The sequence below is a fragment of the Polistes dominula genome, unplaced genomic scaffold (genome assembly GCF_049000335.1).
Source record: "Polistes dominula isolate Pdom_NZ unplaced genomic scaffold, Pdom_raw_medaka contig_78, whole genome shotgun sequence".
NCBI lineage: Eukaryota > Metazoa > Arthropoda > Insecta > Hymenoptera > Vespidae > Polistes > Polistes dominula.
Window position 1 is genome coordinate 1991460 of NW_028301042.1, and position 26420 is coordinate 2017879.

Sequence of the window (26420 nt, forward strand, 5' to 3'; positions counted from 1 at the left end):
GTGCTCGTCTGATCAATTTTTTATTTTTTAATTCTAAAATTTACAATTATACATTTTGACTATATTTTCTAATAATTATTATTTAGCTTATTCATGATTTAATACTATAAAATACTGTTGCAAAAGAAAATGCTTTTCTTAGTAACTAAAATGAAAGATAAATCGTTAATATAAAAATACATTCAAAAAACAAAAAACAAAAAACAAAAAAATATGTAAATTGTTTAAACAATATGTTTATATTACCACAGCAAAAACCTCGTGAGATAATACGCATAAACCACCAATTGAAAGTGAACTTGGTTTCATGCTTTTCGTTAGCAAAAATAAGAACAATTTTTGAGTTTTTACAGATAACATGTAAAAAGGTAATTGACGTCTGAAATTAAAAAAAATATATATATATATTATACATAAAAGTTTTTAAATAAATAATAATTATAAATGAATATTCTGAGTCTCTTACAGTGCATCGAAAGTAGTAGTACTATGATTCATCAAATTTTGTCCAATATAAAAAAAGATGTATGCAATAAACATAGAAGCAAATATGAACATTATTATTTCGATATTTTCATTCATTTTGTTCAAATCCATTGAAAATTGTAGTATCTAAAAAATATATTCTATATACATATATATATACTAGGTTGCTTCGGTCACTCGTTTCTGTAGTTTTGTTATAAAATGTTGATTTAATATAATTCTAAACTATTTAATAAATTATAACAACACAAAGTCAAATACATAAAATAATAATACTCGAAAAAAATGTAAAAAGTAAGGTTAATTATGTCATATGTAAATTGAAATAATTCAATTGCAATACAGCACCATCTGTTGAAAGTTTACAGTACCAAGAGTCTTACATAAACCTCTAAATAAAAAATCCTTAAATTAGTAATAAAAAATAACAAATAATTGTTATGATGAAAACTATCCAATATGCTAAGTTGAAAATAAAATAAACAAAATTTTATTAAATATCGATTCAGTAGTTACGTAATTATATATGTAAATAATGTAATAAATCATATAAATGTAATAATATTAATAAAACATTTATTACTTACACATATAAAATTTAACGTGATTACAATCATCAAGAAAAAAACTGAGACCAATACAATCACTTCTGTCATAGTATTCAATAAATCGATTAACCTTTAAGAAAAAAACAAAAAAAAAAACAAAAAGAAATAAAAAAAAAACATAATTATAAACAATTTTTTTTGAACTAACATTTTGGTTATTATAAATTAAACAAAAACAAAAATTATAAATAATTTCGACTAACTCCGTAGCTCTTTTATAACGTCTGATTATATCGATCATCCAACAACGTTCGTCAAATGTATTTTCATTATTCGAATGATCCTTTACAAATGGTCGACCTAGTTTCATCCTTCAATGAAATATCTTGTAAAATAAGGTTATTTAAGATATATATATATATATATAAATCACATATTATGCATCTAATTAACATAATGAACACGTACACTATAATATTGAATAAACTTGAAGCATGCTGTACCAATACCAAATATGATGATACACTGATAATATTTATTGTAAATATTATATACATTGCTATTATTTCATAAATAAGTTGACAATAATATTGTAATCCAATATCAAATACACCATTAATAAATAATGGTAATGTTAATTGAATATCATCGTATATACCTAAATGATACAATATTATTTTTAATATGATTGGAAATGCAATCATAATGATATACTGATGCGAAAAAACTGCAAAAATGATATCTCCGTATGAAATATTTTTATTTTAATATTACAATACTAATGTAAAATATCAATTGTTCTTACCAATCATAAGCAATGTATAATATTTACTTTGTTTAGTATACTTTTCAATAATATTTAATTCCTCGTTATCCGTAATAAGTTCGTAATCTTCTTTGACACGTGCAAAAATGACTATCATCTAAAAATAAGATTTATTAATATAAACATATATATATATATATATATATATATAAATTTTAAACTAATACAAAGAAATAATAATGATACAAACTGTTTTGACGCTAAAAATAAGATAAGAATAAAAACAAAGGAAACATAATGCTGGTAATAATTTTTGTAACAATTTGATTGTCAATTGTAATTGAAAATTTGTTGAGAATAGTTGATAAAACTGCAATATATAAAATGAAAATAATATTTAATTAGTATATTCATATATAACAGTATAAGAAAATTGATTAATCATTCAAACAAATAATAAAATTGATTTGTAAACATCGATTAATCAATTACCAATTGATAATACACTGGTAGAAGATAAATCAGTACAAATGAGTAAAAAATAAAACGTTTCGTTAAATTAATATTAGGTAATATACCTAATGCAAAGGTAACACATTTTTTTGAATAAAGAAAATGATGCTCGTATGAGTATAATGCTTTTAAAAACATATCAATATATCTAACGTTTACTGTAAGAAAGCAAACAACAAACTGACACATCATTTCTGTTTCACATGCAGTCCAAATAGTCTTCAAGTGAACATGAAAAATAAATTATAATGATTTAATCAATAAAGCATAATAATCCTAATCTCACTTATTATAATTAGGGTTATCTGTGTAGAATAAATACATTCAAAAGTCAAACTGTATACCTTAGAATGTATATGGTAACAGATGTGTTGTTCCCAGCAATTAAAAAAAAGGGTTGTTTTGTACCTTCCACTTTCATTTTCAATGGACATGCGCACAAGTTTCATTTCATTTGCAATCATAGTCATTCGTTTTTCAACCATCGTACAGTAAACTTGTTTTCAAAAATGACAGTCTATATCTTTACTTAATTTTCTTCATTAGACATTTTCTTTTTGATTAATTTGTATATTTGTGTTTGACAAAAATTGTGCAATTTATTTTGAAAATAAAACAAATAACGTGAAAGAACATTTGAAACTAGTGTTATAGTGATTAATTAATAATAAATAAATACAAGTATATGATATTCACTCGTTAACATTGTTTAACAAAATTGCAAGTGTAAGTGCATAATACATTTGACTTTTTTTATTTTTTATTTAACAATAATAAACTAAATATTGTAAAATTGTTTAAATAATATAGTTTGTACATGAACGAAGTTCTTTTATTTGCACATAAGATAAGACATATGTTTTTTCTTTTCTATACAAAATCTAATAAGTGTATATAATACTGTATTTGATTTTCATTATTTTATTCGTTTCATTATCTCATACTATAAAATACTGTTGCAAAAGAAAATGCTTTTTGCAGTAACTAGAATGAAAACATAATGTCAATCATTAATAATAAAATGAATTTAACAGTATATATATATATATTGTTAATACAACATATTAATTACCGTGGCAAAAACTTGATTGGTAAATGTGTATAAACCACCAATCGAAATACAACATGGTTTCATGCTTTTAGCTATTAAAAATAAGTACAATTTTTGTGTTTTTACGGATAACACATAAAACGGTACTTGACGTCTGTAAATGAAATTAACATTAATAATAAATAAAAGTTAGAAATTCAATATAAATTGTCAATAAAATAAAAATGTTGTAATATTACAATTCTTCAAAAGTAATAATACTGTGATCTAATAACTTTTGTCCAACGTAAAAATAAATATAAATAACCGAAATAGAAAATACAACGACAACGATTAATTCAATATTTTCGCTCAATTGTCTCCAATCATCGGATAATTGAAAAATCTACAAAATTTATTCTATAATACAATAGAATTCTATTTTAATATACTTTATGTACAAATTTAATCAAAAGTTTCATGTCACTTACGCAAAAGAAATTTAAAATAATATATAGCATCATGAAAAAAACTGTTATCATTAATGTCTTCTCGCTCATATCATTATACAAATCGATAAACCTGTAAAAAAGAAAGAACAACAATTAACAAACATTCAAAATATTAACATTTAAACATATAGAATTATCCAGCCCCAATGTGGCTTTGATATTAAAAATGTTGATTTCATTTAATTCTAAATTATTTAATAAATTCTAACAATACACACAAAATAATACCACAATTATTAATAAATTAATAAATACACGAAAAAATATATAAAAAGCGAAGTTAGTTAGTTGTGTCATGCAAAAATCTGAAAAAAAAAAAAAACAAATTGAATTGTACTACAGCACCATCTGTATTTCTGTTGAAAACTTATAATACCAAGAAACTTAGATAACCACTAAATATAACAAATCTTTAAATTAACAATAAAAAAATAACAAATAATCGCGATAAAAATTATCCTATATATTAAATTGAAAAAAAATCGCACAAAATAAATCGAATTTCATTAAAATTGTTTCAATAATTTTGAAATTACTAATGGACAAACATATTTGTAAAACTGAATTTGTATATATAACGATATTTATTCTACATACTCGGTGACTCTTTTGTAACGTGTAATTATATCGATGATCCAATCGCACTCATCATACAATTTTTTATTATTAAAATGATCATTGATAAATGGTCGTCGTATTTTCTTCCTAAAAATGAAAATATCATCTAATTAATTAATTGGAAACTATACAATTGAATATTTCATTATTAAAATATTAAACACTTACAATATAATACTGAATTGACTAGATGCGTGTTGTATAAATACCAAATGAGTCGATATTAATATTATAGTAATTGTTATTACAGTATATAAAACTGTTATTTGATAAATAAGTAAACAATAATATTTTAATCCTAAATCAAATGCATTGCTCAAAGATAATGGTAATGTTAAACGAACGTCATCAAATATACCTAAATGATATGAAATTATTTTTATAATTGATGGAAATGTTAATATTATAATATACGAATTGCAAAAAACTGAAACAATGCAAACAACACATAAATATAACAATAAAAATTGTTATTATATTAAAATATTAACTAATATATTTTTTTAATCTTACCAATCACACAAAGTACATAATATTTGCTTTCTTTGGTATACTTTTCTATAATATTTAATTCCTCGTTATCAGTAACAAGTTCGTAATCTTCTTTTATGTGATCATGAACTAATGTCCTCTAGGAATAAATTCTATTAATCAATACACGCGTATATATATATATATATATATATACAATTTAATAAAAAATATATCTAATATACGAATGTAGAAAAGAATACAAACTTTTTCAAAGTATAGATATAAAAATAGATAAGCACTGAGAAAACATAATGCGAAAAGTATTTTCTGCAACAATTTGATTTTAATTTCTAATTTAAAATTGTTTGAGAAAAGTTGATAAAACTGTAATAAATATATAAAATTAATCAAATTATTAATAGAATATGTCGACATTTGTGTTAACTTAAAAACAAATGATTTATGTATATATATATATTACCAATTGAAAGAGTAATGGTAAAATACATATGAATATTATAAAAAAGAAAAAAGAACGTTTAGTTGTATTTATGCAAGGTAATACGCCTAATACAAATGAAACAAATTTTTTCGAAAACAAAAAATGTCGTTCGTAAGAGTGCAATGCTTGTTGAAACATATTGAAGTATATTAACGTTTACAATAAGAAGGCAAATAACAAACTGTTTAAAATGACAAAGCAAACAAACACATCATTTCTGTTTCACATGCATTCCAGATTGTCTTCAAGTGAAGATGAAAAATAAATGATAATGAATTTCATCGATAGAGCATAATAATCCTAATCTCACTTATTATAATTATGGTTATTTGTGTTTTTGCACAATACTACAAAGTTATACCTTACAATGTATGTGGTAACAGGTGTGTTGTTCCCAGCAATTAAGAAAAGGGTTCTTTTCACCCTCTACTTTCATTTTCAATAGACATGCGCACAAATTTCATTTCATTTGCAATCATAGTCATTCGTTTTTCAACCATTGTACAGTACACTTATGTCTTACTAATGTCTCAGTGTTAACTTAATCTTAACTTAACTTTTTTAATTAAACATCATCTTGTTTTTTGTTAACTCGTGCATTAGTGTAACAAAAATTGTGCAGTTATTTAAAATAAAGTAAATTGCAAATGGAAGATCAATTAAAAATAAGTGATTGAAATATTTTGATATTATTTTTTTTTTTTTTTTTGGTAACAAACAAAATATAATATATTTTTTATTTTTTAAATAATCTTACAATAACAGAAATACTATAATGTTTCGATAGAATGAATAATTTATTTCCTAAGCTGTGACACAATTTAATTATGTTTCAATTTTTCTTAATGCTTTTATTCATGATCTTATACTATAAAAAACTGTGGCAAAATAAAATGCTTTTTGTAGTAACTGAAATTAAAAAAAAAAAAACATATCAATCATTAATAATAATAATAATAATAAAAAAAGAAGAAATACTCAAGATAATTTCTTAAAAAAAAAAAACACCATGTATATTACCGCAGAAAAAACTTCGTGTGATGACACGTATAAACCACCAATCGAAAGAAAACTCGGTTTTATGCTTCTCATAATCAAAAATAAGAATAATTTTTGCGTTTTTACAGATAACATGTAAAACGTTAATTGTCGTCTAAAACAATTAAAAGACAAATATTATTAATTGCAAAATTTTTAAATGAACATTAACACTATGACGTCTAAACGTGGCTACACGTTTGTGCCATGCGAGAATTTGTGGGTAAGTGTTGGTGGTGGCTTCACGTTGGTGCCATGCAAAAATTATTGGATAAGTGCCAGTGGTTCCACGTTGTTGCCATTCGAAAATTATTTAAATTAGACGTAGAGACGGCATTGTGTTAATTATAAATAAATTATTCTCTGAGTATTACAATTCGTCAAAAGTCGTCGTACTATGATCCATCAACTTTTGTCCATTATAAAAAAAAATATATACAATAAACATAGATGATAGTACGTAAACTATTAATTCGATACTTTCACCCATGTTATTTAAATCCATAGAAAATTGTAGTAACTACAAAAATATATAAATATATATATATATATATTACAATTACTTTATTTCTTTTTATAAATATATTATATTAATTAATTAATAAGACAATTATTACTTACACAAACGAAGATTAAAATAATTTGTAATGTCAAGAAAAAAACTGCTACCATTAAAATCATTTTCGTCATTTCATTTAATAAATCGATAAATCTTTAACAAAAATAAATCAAAATAAAACAATCATAAAACTAATCTTAATTATATTTATAATTTAAAATAATCATGTAAACAACAAATTATAATAAATTATACTAACTCGGTTACTCTTTTATAACGTTTGATAATATCAATCATCCAATGAAATTCGTCATAAGATTTTTTATTATTAAAATAATTCTCTCTAAATGGTCGACGTAATTTCATCCTAAAATAAATTAACAAATTAAATAAAACAATTTAGTTAAAAGTTAGAACAAATATTAGTTTATATATATATATATATATATATATATATATATATATATATAATTAGGTATAAATATTATTATATATTATAAGTTTATTAATATATTAATAGGTTAATATATTAATAATTTATTTTACATATACATAAGAACATATATTACATATACAGTTCATATATAAAATACATACATTATAATACTGAATTGAGAACAGGCATGTTGTACTAATACTAAATACGATGATATTATTATAATCACCATTTGTATTACGATATATAATACTATTATTTGATAAATAAGTAAACAATAATATCGTAATCCTATATCATAAACATCATCCACTGATAATGGTAATGATAAATGAACATCATCAAATATACCTAGTTCATACAAAATAACTTTTATGATTGGTGGAAATATTAATATTATGACATACAAATTACTGAGCACTGCAACAATTAAACAAAACAAAAAAACATTTTTTTTAATCTTTTAAATACAATTATTATTAATTACAATTTTAAATAAATCACAATGATTCTTACCAATCATGAATATTGTATAATATCTGCTTTGTTTAATATACTTTTCTATAATATTCAATTCTTCATTATCAGACACAAATTCATAATCTTCCTTCATATGTTCAAAAATTAAAATTGACTGAAAATAATATCTTGATCAATTAAAATAAATAATACAATCAAAATTGTACTAATACAAATGAAACCAATATTGATACAAACTGTTTTGACATTGAGTAGAGTATACCAATAAAGGCAAACAAAAAACAATGCAAATATTATTTTCTGCAACAATTTAATCTTCAAATCTATCCTAAAATATATCGTATAAAATTGATAAAACTGCAATTGAAAACAAACAAAAAAAAAAAAAACCCCAGCACAATGTTAGATATACATTTTAATTGTTCTGTTCACTTAGAATCAAATAATGGATTTATAAATAAGATTAACATTACCATTTGTAAAATTAATGGTAGGATGAAAATGAATATTATTGAGAAAATAACAAAATGTTTTGTTAAATTCATTTCAGGCAATACACCTAAGACAAATGTAACCAATTTTTTTGAGAATAAAAAGTGTCTTTGGTATGAATACAATGCCTTTTGAAACATGACAGAGTTAATTTAACGTTTACCATAAGAAAGCAAAAAACAAACTGACACAGTATTTCTATTTCACATGTTGCATTCCAAATTGTCTTCAAGTGAACATGAAAAATAAATTGTAATGATCAAATCGATACGAAATAAATCCTAATCTCACTTATTATAATTATGGTTATTTGTGTCTTTGCACAAAATTACAAAGCTATACCTTGAAATGTGTATGGTAACAGGTGTGTTGTTCTCAGCAATTAAGAAAAGGGTTGTTCTTTTCACCCTCTACTTTCATTTTCAATAGACATGCGCACAAGTTTCATTTCATTCAAACCATACTCATTCGTTTTCCAACCATGGTAGAGTACACTTATATTTTTCAATCAACTGGTGAATACTTTAACTTGATTTTTATAAAGGTAAATTGTGCTGTGCTATATATTAACCTTTTATATTTATGTTACAAAGATAGTAATTAATATATGAATAATTGTAATTATTATTTAGGAATAGTACACATTAATTGTAGAGTTAATATTGAATAAGTGATATTAGTATTACTATGATTCTCTGTTTGCTTATAAATAAAAAAACACAATAGTTATGATTTTTTGAAATGATTATTTTTAAATAATCTGACAATTATTAAAACTTAAATAGTAATACATAAGATAGTACTATAACGTTTAAAACGAATAAATATTTGATTCTTTAGCAATGACAATTTGAAATATGTCTCATTTATTATTATTCTTACTTTCATTCATGTTCTGATATTATAAAATACTGTTGCAAATGAAAATGCTTTTTGTAGTAGCTACAATAAAAAAAAATTGATCATTAATAAAAAAAAAACACATGAATTTGAAATATATTGTTTGAAATAATATGTTTATTACCGCAGCAAAAACTTCATTGGAAAATTCGTATAAACCACCGATTGAAAGAAAACATGGCTTCATGGTTCTATTCATTAAAAATAAGTACAATTTTTGAGTTTTTGCAGATAACATGTAAAACGGTATTTGACGTCTGTAAATAAAATAAACACTAATACTAATTAAAATGTTATCAGTTGAATAATTTATTTCAAATGAATATTTTCAATATTACAATTCTTCGTAAGTTGTAGTACTGTGATCAATCAATTTCTGTCCAGTATAAAAAAATATATATACACCAAACAAAAGAAAAGTTATTTTAAATATTGCTTCAATATTATCGACCATACCGATGTTATTCAAATCAACAGAAAATTGTAATATCTAAAAAAATATATTTCATTATATAATTACAATTAATTAATATTTAAATATATTATATTAACTAATTAATAAGACAATTATTACTTACACAAAAAAAATTTACAATAATTTGTAGCATGAAGATAAAAATGGCAAACATTGAAATCCACTCTGTTATAGAATTTAATAAATCGATAAACCTTTCACACAAAAATTTAAATGATTAATAATTATACTTAATTATCTAATATATTAATAATAATGCAAACGAAAAAATTAAAGTAAATTGAACCAACTCGGTTACTCTTTTATAACGTTTGATAATATCAATCATCCAGTCACAATCGTCGTAACATTTTTTATTATTAACATTATCCTTGATAAATGGTCGATGTATTTTCATACTAAAATAAAATAATTTCTTTAAAAAGTCAAAATATAAGTGTATTGTTCATAAATCAAATACGTACATTATAATACTAAATTGACTAGAAGTATGTTGTACTATTACTAAATACAACGACAATATTAGGATACTCATATATACCGATATATTTATAACTAATATTTGATAAATAAGTAAACAATAATATTCTAATCCAACATCAAATTCGTTGCTCATAGATAAGGGTAATGTTAAATGAATATCTTTAAATATATCTAAATGATATAATACAACTCTTGAAATAGATGGAAATATTACTATTATGGTGTACAAATTGAAGCCAACTGCAACAAGTGAAAAAAAACAAAAAATTAAAAATCTTTCAACATAATTATTATTAATTACGATTCTAACAAATATTCATTATTTTTACCAATCATAAAAGTTGTATAATTTTTGCTTTGTTTAGTGTACTTTTCTATAATATTCAATTCTTCATTATCTGATACAGATTCGTAATCTTCTTTCATATGTGCAATAATTAAAATTGTCTGAAAATAATATCTTTACAAGTCAAAATATATGATACAATAAAAAAAAAAGAAACAATATTAATACAAACTTTTTTGACATTGAGAAGCATGCAAATATACAAAATACCATAGAAAATGGAAAAAAATATTATTTGTAACAATTTCATCATCAATCGTAGTTTTAAATTTGATGTTAATAGTTGATAACACTGCAATACAAAAAAAAAATAAAAAACAATACTATATGTTATAGTGCACATTAGCATAATATATTGTATTAACTTAGAAACTAATTGTCAATTTATAAAAATGATTAACATTACCATTTGGATAAATTGTGGTACCATACAAATGAATATGATTGACAAACAAACGAAATATTTTGTTAAATTTACGTCAGGCATTAAACCTAATGCAATTATAACAAATTTTTTCGAAAGGAAAAAGTGACGTTCGTAAGAGTATAATGATTTTTGAATCATGACGAAGTATTTTATGTTTACTGTATGAAAGCAAATAACATACTGACACATTATTTCTATTCTATACATTATAGTTGTCTAACAATAGAGTATCCCTAATACTCAACATAAAAAATTAATCATAATGATCGGATCAATACAACATAATAATCCTAATCTCACTTATTATAATTATGGTTATCTGTGTCTTTGCACAATATTACAAAGTTATACCTTAAAGTGTATGTGGTAACAGGTGTGTTGTTCCCAGCAATTAAGAAAAGGGTTGTTTTCACCCTCAACTTTCATTTTCAATGGACATGCGCACAAGTTTCATTTCATTTGCAGTCATAGTCATTCGTTTTTCAACCACGGTGCAGTACACATATTTTTTAAAATTGTCAGTGGATATTTGTAAAAAAAGATAAACCTTTTGCTTTTTGTTAACTTGTGTATTAGTGTTACAAACATAGTGGACTATTTATGATTTGGGCATTGAACACGTGACTTAGAACAATTAATTTTATTATTACTATGATTCTGATTGCTAATAGGTAAAAAAGAAATTATGATAATCATTTTTTGAAATGATTATTTCAAAATAATCTGACAATCTTAGATTGTAAGAAAATACTATACTGATAATATACTATACATTAGATAATACTATAAGGTTTTAAGCGAATAAATATTTGACTATTTAACTATAACAATTTGACGTATGTCACATTTATTAACATGATTTTTATTTATGTTTTAATACTATGAAATACTGTTGCAAACGAAAATGCTTTTTGAAGTAGCTAAAATAAAAAAAAAAATAAAAGACAATGTAATCATTAATAGAAAATAAATGTGAAATATATTGTTTAAATAATATGTTTATTACCGCAGCAAAAACTTCATGAGAAAATTCGTATAAACCACCAATTGAAAGAAAACATGGTTTCATGGTTATATTAATTAAAAATAAGTACAATTTTTGTGTTTTTACAGATAACATGTAAAACGGTACTTGACGTCTGAAAATAAAAAAAAATAAAAAACCACTTATAGTAATAATTAAAATGTTATCAATTGAATAATTCATTTAAATAAATATTTTCAATATTACAATTCTTCGTAAGTTGTAGTACTGTGATCAATCAATTTCTGTCCAACGTAAAAACAAATATAAACGGCAAACAAGAAAAAATTTATATTAAATATTGTTTCAATATTATCAGCCATGTTATTCAATTCAACAGAAAATAGAAATATCTATAAAAAAAAATATTTTATCATATAATACAACTTTTAATTCATTTTTAAATATATATTATATTAACTAATTAATAAGACAATTATTACTTACACGAACAAACATTAAAATAATTTGTAGCATGAAGATAAAAATGACAAACATTGAAATCCACTCTGTCAAAGAATTTAACAAATCGATAAACCTTTCACACAAAAATTCAAATGATTAATAATTATACGTGTTTATCTAATATATTAATAATAGTGCATAAGAAAAACTATAATAGATTAAACCAACTTGATTACTCTTTTATAACGTTTAATAATATCGATAATCCAATCACATTCATCGTAACATTTTGTATTATTAACATTATCCTTGATAAATGGTCGACGTATTTTCATACTAAAATAAAATACATTATTTAGAAGTAAAGATATATGTGCATTGTTCATAAATCAAATACGTACATTATAATACTAAATTGACTAGAAGCATGTTGTACTATTACTAAATAAAACGACAATATTATGATATTCATATGTATTGATATATTTATAACTAATATTTGATAAATAAGTAAACAATAATATCCTAATCCTACATCAAATGCACTGTTCATAGATAAGGGTAATGTTAAATGAATATCTTTAAATATACCTAAATGATATAATACAACTTTTGAAATAGATGGAAATATTACCATTATGGTGTACAAATTGAAGCCAACTGTAACAAGTCAAAAAAAATTTAAAATCTTTCAACATAATTATTATTAATTACGATTCTAACAAATATTCATTATTTTTACCAATCATAAAAATTGTATAATATTTGCTTTGTTTAGTATACTTTTCTATAATATTCAATTCTTCATTATCAGACACAAATTTGTAATCTTCTTTTATATGTGCAATAAGTAAAATTGTCTGAAAATAATATCTTTACAAATCATAATACATGATACAATAAAAATGAAACTTATGTAAAAAAAAAGAAAAAAAGCAATATTGATACAAACTTTTTTGACATTGAGAAGCATATACATATGCACAAAAGCATAGAGAATTGAAAACAATATTATTTGTAACAATTTGATCATTAATCGTAGTTCTAAATTTGTTGTTATTAATTGATAACACTGCAATACAAAAAATAAAAAACAATACTATATATCATAGTGCACATTACCATAATATTGTATTAACTTAGAAACTAGTTGTCAATTTATAAAAATGATTAACATTACCATTTGGATGAATTGTGGTAGCATACAAATGAATATGATTGACAAACAAACGAAATATTTTGTTAAATTTACGTCAGGCAATAAACCTAATGTAAATGTAACACATTTTTTTGAAAACAAAAAGTGTCGTTGATATGAGGATAATGCTTTTTCAATCATGATAAAGTTATTTAACGTTTACTATAAGAAAGCAAACAACATACTGACACTTTATTTCTATTTCACTTGCATTCAACACTGTCTTCATGTGAACATAAAAAATATATTGTAATGATCTAATCGATGTAAAACAACCTGTCATAACAATTCTATAGCCTGTGATTATTAATATAGCTACTTGTGTAGAGTACATACATGCAAAAGTAAAAATGTGTACTTTACAATATGTGTGATAACACTTGTGTTGTTCCCAGCAATTAAGAAAGGGTTGTTTTCACCCTCTACTTTCATTTTCAATGGACATGCGCACAAGTTTCATTTCATTTACAGTCATAGTCATTCGTTTTTCAACCATGATAGAGTAAACTTATTCTTAAAAATGATTGTGTATATTTTTAATTCATTTTCTTTTTGGAAAACCATAACTTTGTGTGAACAAGTGCATCAGTGTTACATAAATTGTGAAGTTGTTTTAAGTAGTGTAAATTGCAATGGAAAAAAAAGTCAAAAACGAGTCATTTAAGTATTTCCGCATGATTTTATCGCTAATAAAAAACAGTATAATAAATAATCATTTTTTTAATCATTTGACAATATCAGAACAATTCTAAAGTTTTAAACAAATAAATATTAATCCTTAGTTATGACAATTTCAAGTATGTTTGATTTATAATTATTATTTGTATTTATGATCTTATATTATAAAATACTGTTGCAAAATAAAATGCCTTTTGCATTAGCTAGAATTAAAAAAAAATCAATCACTATTCAAAAAAAAATACTGAAAATAATTTCTTTAAAAACACCATGCATATATTACCGCAGCAAAAACTTCGTGTGATGAAACGAATAAACCACCGATAGAAAGAAAACTCGGTCTTATACTTCTCGTAATCAATAATAGGAATAATTTTTGACTTTTTGCAGATAACATGTAAAACGATACTTGACGTCTGAAAAAATATACGTCAACTTTATAACTTATATTTGTTTTTATTAATATTATTTTTAAATGAATATTCTGAGTCTCTTACAATTCATCGAATGTTGTAGTACTGTGATCCATCAATTTTTGTCCAATGTGAAAATATATATATACACAAAACATGGATGCAGCTATGAAAACATATATTTCAATATTATCGCACATGTTAGTCGTATCAATTGAAAATTGTAATATCTATAAAAAATATCTTGAAATAATTTTATATTGAATTATATAATTATATTTATTTTTAGTAACATTTGTTACTCACACAAATAAAACTTAATATAATTTGTAGCAACAATAAAAAAACTGGTACCGTTATAATCCTCTCTAGCATAGCATTTATTAATTCTACAAACCTTTAACAAAAATTATTATTAAATCTTATATCAAATTTGTTAACAAAATAAAAATATAAAAAAAATTATTAATCAATTATCGAATATATGAATTAAATATTTAAATTTAAATATTAATATATATTATATGTAATATAATATAATATAATATAATATATAATTTAAATAAAACTATAATTATAAATTTAAATATATATTATTCCTAAATAAATTATAATTTATATATTGTATTAAATTATAATAATCTTTAATTAAATATTATTTTAGTAATACTATAAACCAAAGAATGTTATAGTAAATTACACCAACTCAGTTACTCTTTTATAACGTTTGATAATATCGACAATCCAATCGCATTCGTCATAATATTTATGAATATTAAAATTATCCTCGTTGAATGGTCGACGTATTTTCATGCTAAATAAAATTATTTATTTAGTAGACAAACAATATGTGTATTGTTTATAAATAAAATACGTACATTATAATACTGAATTGACTAGAAGCATGTTGTACTATTACTAAATACAACGAAAATATTATGATAGTCATATGTATTGATATATTTATAGCTACTATGTGATAAATAAGTAAACAATAATATCGTAATCCTAAATCAAATTCACTGTTCATAGATAAAGGTAATGTTATATAAGTATCATCAAATATACCTAAATGATATGAAATCATTTTTAAGATAGATGGAAATGTTAATAATATTGCATACACATTGCCCAAAACTGCAAAAAGTTAAATATATTAAAAATATTCAAACACAATTATTATTAACACATTCCATGCCAATTCCTATTTACCTGATTTGTAAATCAGACCATTTAATTTTGCTTCAACAAAATCAACCATTACATTTAATTATTAATTATTATAAATATAACAATTGAGCAAACTTATGTGCTTTGTGTTATACTGCATTTTGTATAATGCATCAATATTTTATTAGAAGTATTTTTTTATACAATAAAATTTGTTATAACTCACCGATGGTACACGTGGCTTGAAGAACAAGTTTAACGTGTACCACTGGTGATACACGTAGCACGGAACATGTTTAATACAAGTCTAACTAAATTGAATATTTTTACCTATCATACACATTGTATAATATTTGCTTTGTTCAGTATACTTTTCTATAATATTTAATTCCTCGTTATCCGTAACAAGTTCGTAATCTTCCTTTATATAAGTAGTAATTAAAATCATCTGAAGATAAAATATACGTAATTATATTTAAATACATGATTTGGTTAAAGTTTAAATAATACAAATTACAACAATATTAATACAAACGTTTTTTACATTTACAAGTATATACAAACTAAGTAAAACAACACATGTTGAATAAATTACTTTTTGTAACAATTTGATCGTTATTTGTAGTTTAACATTTATCGTTATTAATTGATAACCCTGTAATTAAAATAAAATAACAACACAACGTTAGAATACGCATTAATAGTACATCAACAATTTGTCTGTTCATTTAGAAATAAACAAAGAATTTATGAAAAATCATTAACATTACCATTTGTAAAAGTAATGGTAGGAGGCAAATGAATATGATTAAGAATAAAACGAAACGTTTGGTTGAATTTATGTCAGGTAATATGCCTAATACAAATGTAACATATTTTCTTGATAATAAAAAGTGTCGTTGATATGAGGATAATGCTTTTTCAATCATGATGAAGTTATTTAACGTTTACTATAAGAAAGCAAACAACATACTGACACTTTATTTCTATTTCACTTGCATTCAACATTGTCTTCATGTGAACATAAAAAATATAGTGTAATGATCTAATCGATGTAAAACAACCTGTCATAACAATTCTATAATCTGTGATTATTATTATAGTTACTTGTGTAGAGTACATACATGCAAAAGTAAAAATGTGTACTTTACAATATGAGTGATAACACTTGTGTTGTTCCCAGCAATTAAGAAAGGGTTGTTTTCACCCTCTACTTTCATTTTCAATGGACATGCGCACAAGTTTCATTTCATTTGCAGTCATAGTCATTCGTTTTTCAACCTTGGTAGAGTAAACTTATTAATAAAAATGTTTGCGTATACTTTTAATTCACTTTCTTTTTGGAAAACTATTACTTTGTGTGAACAAGTGCATCAGTGTTACAAAAATTGTGCAGTTTTTTTAAGTAGTGTAAATTGCAATGAAAAAAAATAAGTCAAAAACGAGTCATTTAAGTATTTCCGCATGATTGTTTCGCTAATAAAAAACAGTATATTAAATAATCATTTTTTAATAATTTGACAATATCAGAACAACTCTACAGTTTTAAATAAATAAAAATTAATCCTTCGTTATGACAATTCTAAGTATGTTTGATTAGTAATTATTATTTGTATTTATGATTTTATATTATAAAATACTGTTGCAAAATAAAATGCCTTTTGCATTAGCTAGAATTAAAAAAAAAATCAATCACTATTCAAAAAAAAAAATACTGAAAATAATTTCTTTAAAAACACCATGCATATATTACCGTAACAAAAACTTCGTGTGATGAAACGTATAAACCACCGATAGAAAGAAAACTCGGTTTTATGCTTCTCATAATCAAAAATAAGAATAATTTTTGACTTTTTTCAGATAGCATGTAAAACGGTACTTGACGTCTGAAAAAATATACGTCAACTTTATACTTCATAGTTTTATGACAAATATTACGTTTCAATAAATATTCTAAGACTCTTACAATTCATCGAATGTTGTAGTACTGTGATCCATCAATTTTTGTCCAACGTAAAAATATATATATACGCAAAGCATAGAAGCAACTATGAAAACATATACTTCAATATTATCATACATGTTTGTCGTATCAATTGAAAATTGTAATATCTACGAAATATATCTTGGAATAATTTTATATTGAATTATATAATTATATTTAATTCTGTCTTTTTTTTTTTAGTAACATTTTGTTACTCACACAAATAAAACTTAATATAATTTGTAACAACAAGGCAAAAACTGGTACCATTATAACCATCTCTAGCATAGCATTTAATAATTCTACAAACCTTTAACATAAAAATTATAAACGTTATATATCAAAACTTTATTATATATATATATATATATATTTAATATAAATATAAAATAACAAAATAAATAATAAATTACCTACTATATTAATTAAATACTTAAATTTATATTTATATTTTTATAACTAATAATACTATATATTATTTATAATAATATATATATAATAATGAAATATAAATTTAATTCATAATTATTCTTATATTTCAATTATATATTAATATAGAATATATAATATATAATGGATAATATATTTGTTTTTATATATATATTAATCATAATACATATATAATTAATATATAATATTTAATTTAAATATAAAAATAGTTATAAATTAAATAATTATTATTATAATAAATTATAAATAATGTTATACTAAATAATAATAAGCTTTAATTAAATCATATTTTAATAATACTATAAACCAAAATGTTTTAGTAAATTACACCAACTCGGTTACTCTTTTATAACGTTTGATAATATCGATAATCCAATCACATTCGTCGTAACATTTTTTATCATTAAAATAATCCTTTATAAATGGGCGTCGTATTTTCATTCTAAAATAAAATTATTTATTTATACTAGAGTAATAACATATATATATATATATATTGTTTATAAACTAAATACGTACATTAGGACACTGAATTTACTAGTGGCATGTTGTATTAATGCTAAATACGACGATATTATTAGAATACTTATGTACATCGTAATATAAATTACTATTATCTGATAAATAAGTAAACAATAATATCGTAATCCTACATCAAATTCACTGTTCATAGATAAAGGTAATGTTATATGAGTATCATTAAATATACCTAAATGATACGAAACAACTTTTGAAATAGATGGAAATGTTAATAATATTATATACACATTGCCCAAAACTGCAAAAAGTTAAAAATATTAAAAATATTCAAACACAATTATTATTAACACATTCCATGCCAATCCCTATTTACCTGACTTGTAATTCAGACCATTTAATTTTGCTTCAACAAAATCAACCATTACATTTAATTATTAATTATTATAATTATAACAATTGAACAAACTTATGTGCTTTGTTTTTTACTGCATTTTGTATAATGCATTAATATTTTATTAGAAATATTTTTTTACACAATTAAATTTGTTATAACTCACCGATGGTACACGTGGCCTGAAGAACAAGTTTAACGTGTACCACTGGTGATACACGTAGCACGGAACGTGTTTAATACAAGTCTTACTAAATTGAATATTTTTACCTATCATACACATTGTATAATATTTGCTTTGTTCAGTATACTTTTCTATAATATTTAATTCCTCGTTATCAGTAACAAGTTCGTAATCTTCTTTTATATGAGTAGTAATTAAAATCGTCTAAAAATAACATTTAAACATTCACGATTTGTTAAAAGTTTAATTAATACAAATTACAACAATATTAATACAAACTGTTTTCACATTTAGAAGCAAATACCAATAAAGAAAATTAATGGATGTTGACGCTAAGAATTTTTGTAACAATTTGATCATTATTTGTAATTCAACATTTATCGTTAATAATTGATAACCCTGTAATGAAAATAAAATACCAACACAACGTTAGAATACACATTAATAGTACATCAACAATTTGTCTGTTCATTTAGAAATAAACAAAGAATTTATGAAAAATCATTAACATTACCAATTGTAAAAGTAATGTTAGGAGACAAATGAATATGATTGAGAAAAAAACGAAATATTTTGTTATATTTACGTCAGGCAATAAACCTAATGTAAATGTAACAAATTTTTTTGAAAACAAAAAGTGTCGTTGATATGAGGATAATGCTTTTTGAATCATGATGAAGTTATTTAACGTTTACTAGAAGAAAGCAAACAACATACTGACACTTTATTTCTATTTCACTTGCATTCCACATTGTCTTCATGTGAACATAAAAAATATATTGTAATGATCTAATCGATGTAAAACAACCTGTCATAACAATTCTATAACCTGTGATTATTATTATAGTTACATGTGTAGAGTACATACATGCAAAAGTAAAAATGTGTACTTTGCAATATGTGTAATAACACGTGTGTTGTTCCCAGCAATTAAGAAAGGGTTGTTTTCACCCTCTACTATCATTTTCAATGGACATGCGCACAAGTTTCATTTCATTTGCAGTCATAGTCATTCGTTTTTCAACCATGATAGAGTGAACTTATTCTTAAAAATGATTGTGTATATTTTTAATTCACTTTCTTTTATGAGAAACCATTACTTTTTGTTAACAAGTGCATTAGTGTTACAAAACTTATGTGGTTGTTTTGGAAGAGTACGTTACATTGAAAGAATAATTATAAACTATTGTTTTTAGTATTACTGTGATTACTGTATAATAAATTAATAAAAGTATGATATTCGTTGTTTTCATCGTCACTCAATTGAAATTATTTGGAAGACTATAATACAAGCATAACTAAAAATTACTTTTTCTAGTGTTACTGTAATTATTTAATAATGAATAAATAAAACTTGGCTATGTATTTATTGTCATTAACCATCAGAATGCAAGTAAGTGCATTTGATTATCTTTTTTGAATCAAAGTCAATTAAACAATCTGATTTTAGTGCTACTGTGATCATTGTATATACAGTGTAATAAAAGTATGATATTCATTCGTTTTCATTGTTTAACAAAAATGCAAGTGCATGTGCAAAATACATTTGATCTTCCTTTTTGTGTGAATAAAAGTAAATGAAACAATCTTATTTCAGTATTACGGTGATCATTAAATAATAAATAAATAAAAGTATGATATTCATTGTTTTCATTGTCACTGAAATGAAAGTAAATTAATTGGATTATCCTTTTTTTTGAATAAAAGTAAACTAAACAATTTATAATTATACAAATAATATAGTTTATATATGTAAACCAAACTCTTTAATTCCACATATAATAAGACATACTTTTATTTTTCCATATAAAATATATAAATTATACAGTAGTATGTTTCATTTTAATCATTTTTATGTTTCATGATCTGATACTGTAAAATACAGTTGCAAATGAAAATGCTCTTTGTAGTAACTAAAATATAAAAAAAAATATAATCATTAATAAAAAAAGAAAAAAAACATGAATTGGTAATATATTGTTTAAACAATATGTTTATTACCGCAGCAAAAACTTCATGGGAAAATATGTATAAACCACCAATCGAAATATAACATGGTTTTAGACTTCTCGTTATCAGAAATAAAAATAATTTTTGATTTCTTATAGAAAACATGTAAAATGGTACTTTACGACTGCAAATAAAAACAAATAAATATTACGCATCAAAGTTTTAAGATTAAATAAACAAAATATACAAAATCTTACAATTCATTGAAGGTAATGGTACTGTGATCCAACAATTTTTGTCCAACGTAAAAATAAATATATACGGTGAAAAAACAAAGAATCATGAAAATTATCAATTCAATCTTATCACTCATGTTTTTCGTATCAAAAGATAATCTTAACATCTAAAAATAAAAAAAATAAAAACAAATTAATTCGTATAATCCTACACATATAAGTAATATATTATTATATAATCATTATATAATAATTTATATAAATTATTAATCTAATTACTTACACAAATGAAATTTACAATTATTTGTAACATCATGAAAAATACTGATACCAATAAAATCTTCTCTGACATCGCATTTATTAAATCTATCAACCTTTAACAAATATAAAAATTATTAATAATTTTAATATAAATATATAATAATTAGTAATTATTTCATATATAATTAATAATAATATAAATTAAATCTCAATTAAAAATATAAATTTATATTTAAATTTAAATATTATTTTTTATGTTCAATATTGAATAATATTATATATAAATATTATTATTATAAATATAATAATATACAATATAAAATATTATAAATTAAATATTCATTTATTATATATAAAGTAAAGTAATAATAATAATAATAATAATAATAATAATAATAATAATAATAATATATTGGAATCTCTAGCACTTGAATACGCTACCTAGTGGCTAAATTTAGAACTAGAGCAGTAAGGAGGAATTGCTGACAGCTGATTTAAACTACACAATATTTATGTGAAAATATTTATATTTTTAATTTTATGACTTGCTTATTGCAAAATTTTTATTGCTTGGTTTTGTGCAAACAAATTGAATAATTTCTTGCAATGTAAGTTTCATTTTATTTCATTTAATTACAAAAAAATTATAATAATAATAATAATAATAATAATAATAATATAAATAAAATATAAATAATAATGTTACACACGTTGTTCTCTATTTTGATTATGCAAGTAATGGACAGCATCTCATCCACTCTCTAATTCATATTTTTGCCGCTAGGGTAAGCCACACCCCTGCCAGAGATCCCAATATTATTATTACAAATTATTAACACTAGATTTACGGATGTTTTGTTCATTATTTTTTAATGACGTAATAACATTGTTTGAATAAAGGATTGAGTAAAGGAATTGAACTAATATTTACGTATATTTCATTACGTAACTAAAAACCAATAAGTTTTCAAAAAATAGTATTTAAATTTTATAAATATATAAAATAATCAAATGTTCAATGAGTCAAATTGGCTCAATTCGTAAATCTAGTGTTAATACTGTTATATAAAATAATAATAATTCTTAATAATATCTAATATATTTTAATAATAGTGTACACCACAAAAAAAATTTATAATAAATTAAACCAACTGGGTTACTCTTTTATAACGTTTGATAATATCGATCATCCAATCACATTCGTTGTTAAATCTTTTATCATTAAAATGATCTTTGATAAATGGTCGACGTATTTTCATCCTAAAAAAAAATGAAATAATATATTTATAAGTAAAAACATATGTGTGTATTGTTCATAAATTAAACATTTACCTTATAATACTGAATTGACTAGAAGCCTGTAATACAAATACGAAATACGATGATATTATTAGTACCATTATTGGTACTATCATAAATAATATTATTATTTGATAAATAAGCATACAATAATATAACAAGCTTATATCAGAATTATCATTCATAGTTAAGGGTAATGTTAAATGAATATCATCGAATATACCTAATTCATACAGAATAACTTTTATAAGAGTTGGTAATGATATTATCATCATGTACCCATAGGAACAAACTGTAACAATAATGCAAATAATAATTACACTTATAAATATACAACTTTGATTCATTTCAATTATTTATTTATTTATTTTTTTTTTTTTTTTTTTAAATAATTCTTCTTCACCTATCATTATGATTGCATAATATTCACTTTCTTTCGTATATTTTTCAATAATCTTTAATTCCTCTTTATCCGATACTAATTCATAATCTTTTTTAACGTGTCCAAAGATTTGTTGGTTCTAAGAATAAATTCTATTAATATAATATAATATATAATATATAATTAAGAAAGACAAAATTCTACAAACTATTTCGGTGCATAGGTATAAGAACCATTGTATACAAAAAAAGCTCATTGCTATAATTAATTTTTGTAATAATTTCGTAGCCAATTCTAATTTAAAATTCATCATGATCAATTGATAACACTGCAATAAAAAAAAATTAAACACAATAAACATCAACAAAACGTAATGCAGTATCACTTGAATAATAATTTTGATATTTTTGATTTATATTAATAAATTATATAATAATTATTTTATCACTTAAATAATAATGTTAAAATTATTTTATACTAATCAATGTTATAATAATTATATTTTGATTATTATTATATTATAACTATTATTTTTAAAATAATATTTACAATAATTATTTTACAACACAATAATAATAATAATAATAATATAAATCATTTGAATATTTCTATTTGTCACTTAGAAAAATAATCAATAATGTAATATAAATTTTTTCTTAAATTATATAACAATTACCATTTGTATAAATAATGGTAAACAAAATATGAAGAATATTAGAAAGATAGAAAAGCGTTTAGTCGAATTTGTATTAGGCAATACGCCAAAGAAAAACTGAAAAAATCTACTTGAATAAAGAAAATGTCGTTCGAACGAATGCAATGCTTTTTCTAACATATCATTCAAACATATAATTATTAACGTTTACTACAAGAAAGTTAAAAACAAACTAACCACAATTTTTTTCTATTTCACATGCATACCAAATTGTCGTCTTCGAGTGAAGATGAAAAATAAATTCTAATTACATAATCGATAGAATGTAATAATCCTAATCTCACTTATTATAATTATGGTTATCTGTATTGAAGTACATACACACAATATCACAATGTTATACCTGACAGTGTGTATAGTAACAGGTGTGTTGTTCCCAGCAATTAAGAAAGGGTTCGTTTTTTACCTTCTTATTTTTATTTTCAATGGACATGCGCACAAGTTTCATTTTATTGCAATCATTGTCATTCATCTTCAGACCACGGTGCAGTACACACTTATATATATATATATATATATATATATATTTTTTTTTAAAAGATTCAGTTAATATTTTGTCTTCAGTTTATTTAAGATATATCTTTGCTTGTGTATTTTGTGTTACTAAAGTATACTGCAATTATTTACCTTAATAAGATAAAACTACAGTAGATACAAATTGTAAGAAATAATCTTAGTGTTTCTGTGACTTTTGGATAATTAATAAAAATATGTTTATTTTATTTTTATTAAAATGTCATTGGAATGCACATGATTATGTTCAATTTTTGGTTTTGTTTTTTTTTTTTTTTTTTTTAATTGAAATCAAAAATATATGAACATTTAAATGAATTGTTATAATTCAATATATTTATAAATTAATTTAAATTATACTTTGATTTTTTTTTTTTTACATAAAATTAAGTTCACAAACATCCCCCTCGACTGTCGAATTATTTACAAATATTTGCAAATAACATGGTGTATATGAAAACTTTTTTTTGGATATATATAAAACAAATTCATTTTATTGCTGATAAGATTAAGTATACGTTTATTTTTCAATTCTAAAATCTACGATAATACAACTGTCTATTTCATGTTGACTATTAATTACTTTCATGATTTGATACTGTAAAATACTGTTGCAAATGAAAATGCTTTTTGAAGTAGCTAAAATAAAAAAAATAAAAAACAATGTAATCATTAATAGAAAATAAATTTCAAATATATTGTTTAAACAATATGTTAAGATTACCGTAGCAAAAACTTCGTGAGATGATACGAATAAACCACCGATAGAAAGAAAACTTGGTTTTATGCTTCTGGTTATTAAAAATAATAATAATCTTTGTGTTTTTCCAGATAACATGTAAAACGGTACTTGACGTCTGTAAATTAAAGTAAATTCTTGTACTAATTAAAATGATATCATTTAAATAATTAATATATATATGTAGTAGGAGAGTTTTAAGTGTCGCAGATGTAGACGAACAACTAGTATTCAATTCATTTCTTTATATTTTATTTTCTGGAAAGGAAAAACTCTATTCAGAGACTAAAAAAAAAAAAGATTAGGAAGGCCATAAAACCATAAACAAACCTAAAGATTATCAAGATATATTGGTGCAATAAAAACCCTTTGTGCAGTGTCGAGACCCTTTGAGGAATTTCGGATTCCTATGTAAACATATGTGATATACCATAAAAAGAGATAACATTCCGATATTCTAGATCAAGTTTCTTTATGCATAGTTCCCACTATCGAAAACCATAGGCTGTACCCCCGTCGGTTGACTATGGGGTGGATCCTTATGCTATTGGTCAATAAGATTCGTAAGCTCGTTCCCTCTCAAAAGGGATGTAAGTCATTTCTGATATAAAATACGTGGAAAGAAATAAGAAGTGAGCCGTAGTCGGAGAAGTAGTCTTAGTCTCAGTCGTAGTCGTAGTCGTAGTCTTAGTCTTAGTCTTAGTCTTAGTCTTAGTCTTTGTCTTAGTCGTAGTCTTAGTCGTAGTCGTAGTCGTAGTCGTAGTCTTAGTCTTAGTCTTAGTCTTAGTCGTAGTCGTAGTCTTAGTCGTAGTCGTCGTAGTCGTAGTCGTCGTAGTCTTAGTCGTAGTCGTAGTCGTAGTCGT

At 22.8% G+C, this 26420-nt stretch overlaps 1 protein-coding gene and 1 long non-coding RNA gene across 4 annotated transcripts in view; one reads left to right on the forward strand and one right to left on the reverse strand.

The window, feature by feature from the left end:
- Positions 1 to 26420, forward strand: part of LOC149031730 (uncharacterized) — a 52640-nt gene that overhangs the window by 11509 nt on the left and 14711 nt on the right. Inside the window, exon 1 of one of the 3 annotated variants that reach the window (XR_016177429.1) lies at positions 18772 to 20855. The exons of the other annotated variants lie outside the window; for them this stretch is intronic. This is a non-coding gene — a long non-coding RNA (uncharacterized LOC149031730). Of the gene's footprint in view, positions 1 to 18771; positions 20856 to 26420 lie in introns of those variants that run through there. 3 annotated transcript variants of the gene reach the window in all.
- On the reverse strand, positions 14175 to 18233 carry LOC149031732 (uncharacterized). Its single transcript, XM_089174903.1, has 9 exons — positions 17940 to 18233; positions 17727 to 17859; positions 16304 to 16421; positions 15682 to 15871; positions 15510 to 15617; positions 15110 to 15200; positions 14888 to 15033; positions 14674 to 14806; positions 14175 to 14593 (listed from the first exon to the last, which is right to left on the reverse strand). Exons 1-9 carry the CDS (start codon positions 18053 to 18055, stop codon positions 14540 to 14542), a joined length of 1089 nt encoding a protein of 362 aa, XP_089031029.1. The 5' UTR covers positions 18056 to 18233; the 3' UTR covers positions 14175 to 14539.

Excerpts from the sequence above, each read along its gene's own strand:
- LOC149031732 (XM_089174903.1), bottom strand. The coding sequence starts at position 18,055 with ATGTATGATAATATTGAAGTATATGTTTTCATAGTTGCTTCTATGCTT. Across the intron at positions 17,860-17,939 it reads ACTACAACATTCGATGAATT|ACGTCAAGTACCGTTTTACA; the intron begins GTAAGAGTCTTA and ends ATATTTTTTCAG. Across the intron at positions 15,872-16,303 it reads TTATACAATGTGTATGATAG|GTATATTTGATGATACTTAT; the intron begins GTAAAAATATTC and ends CATATCATTTAG.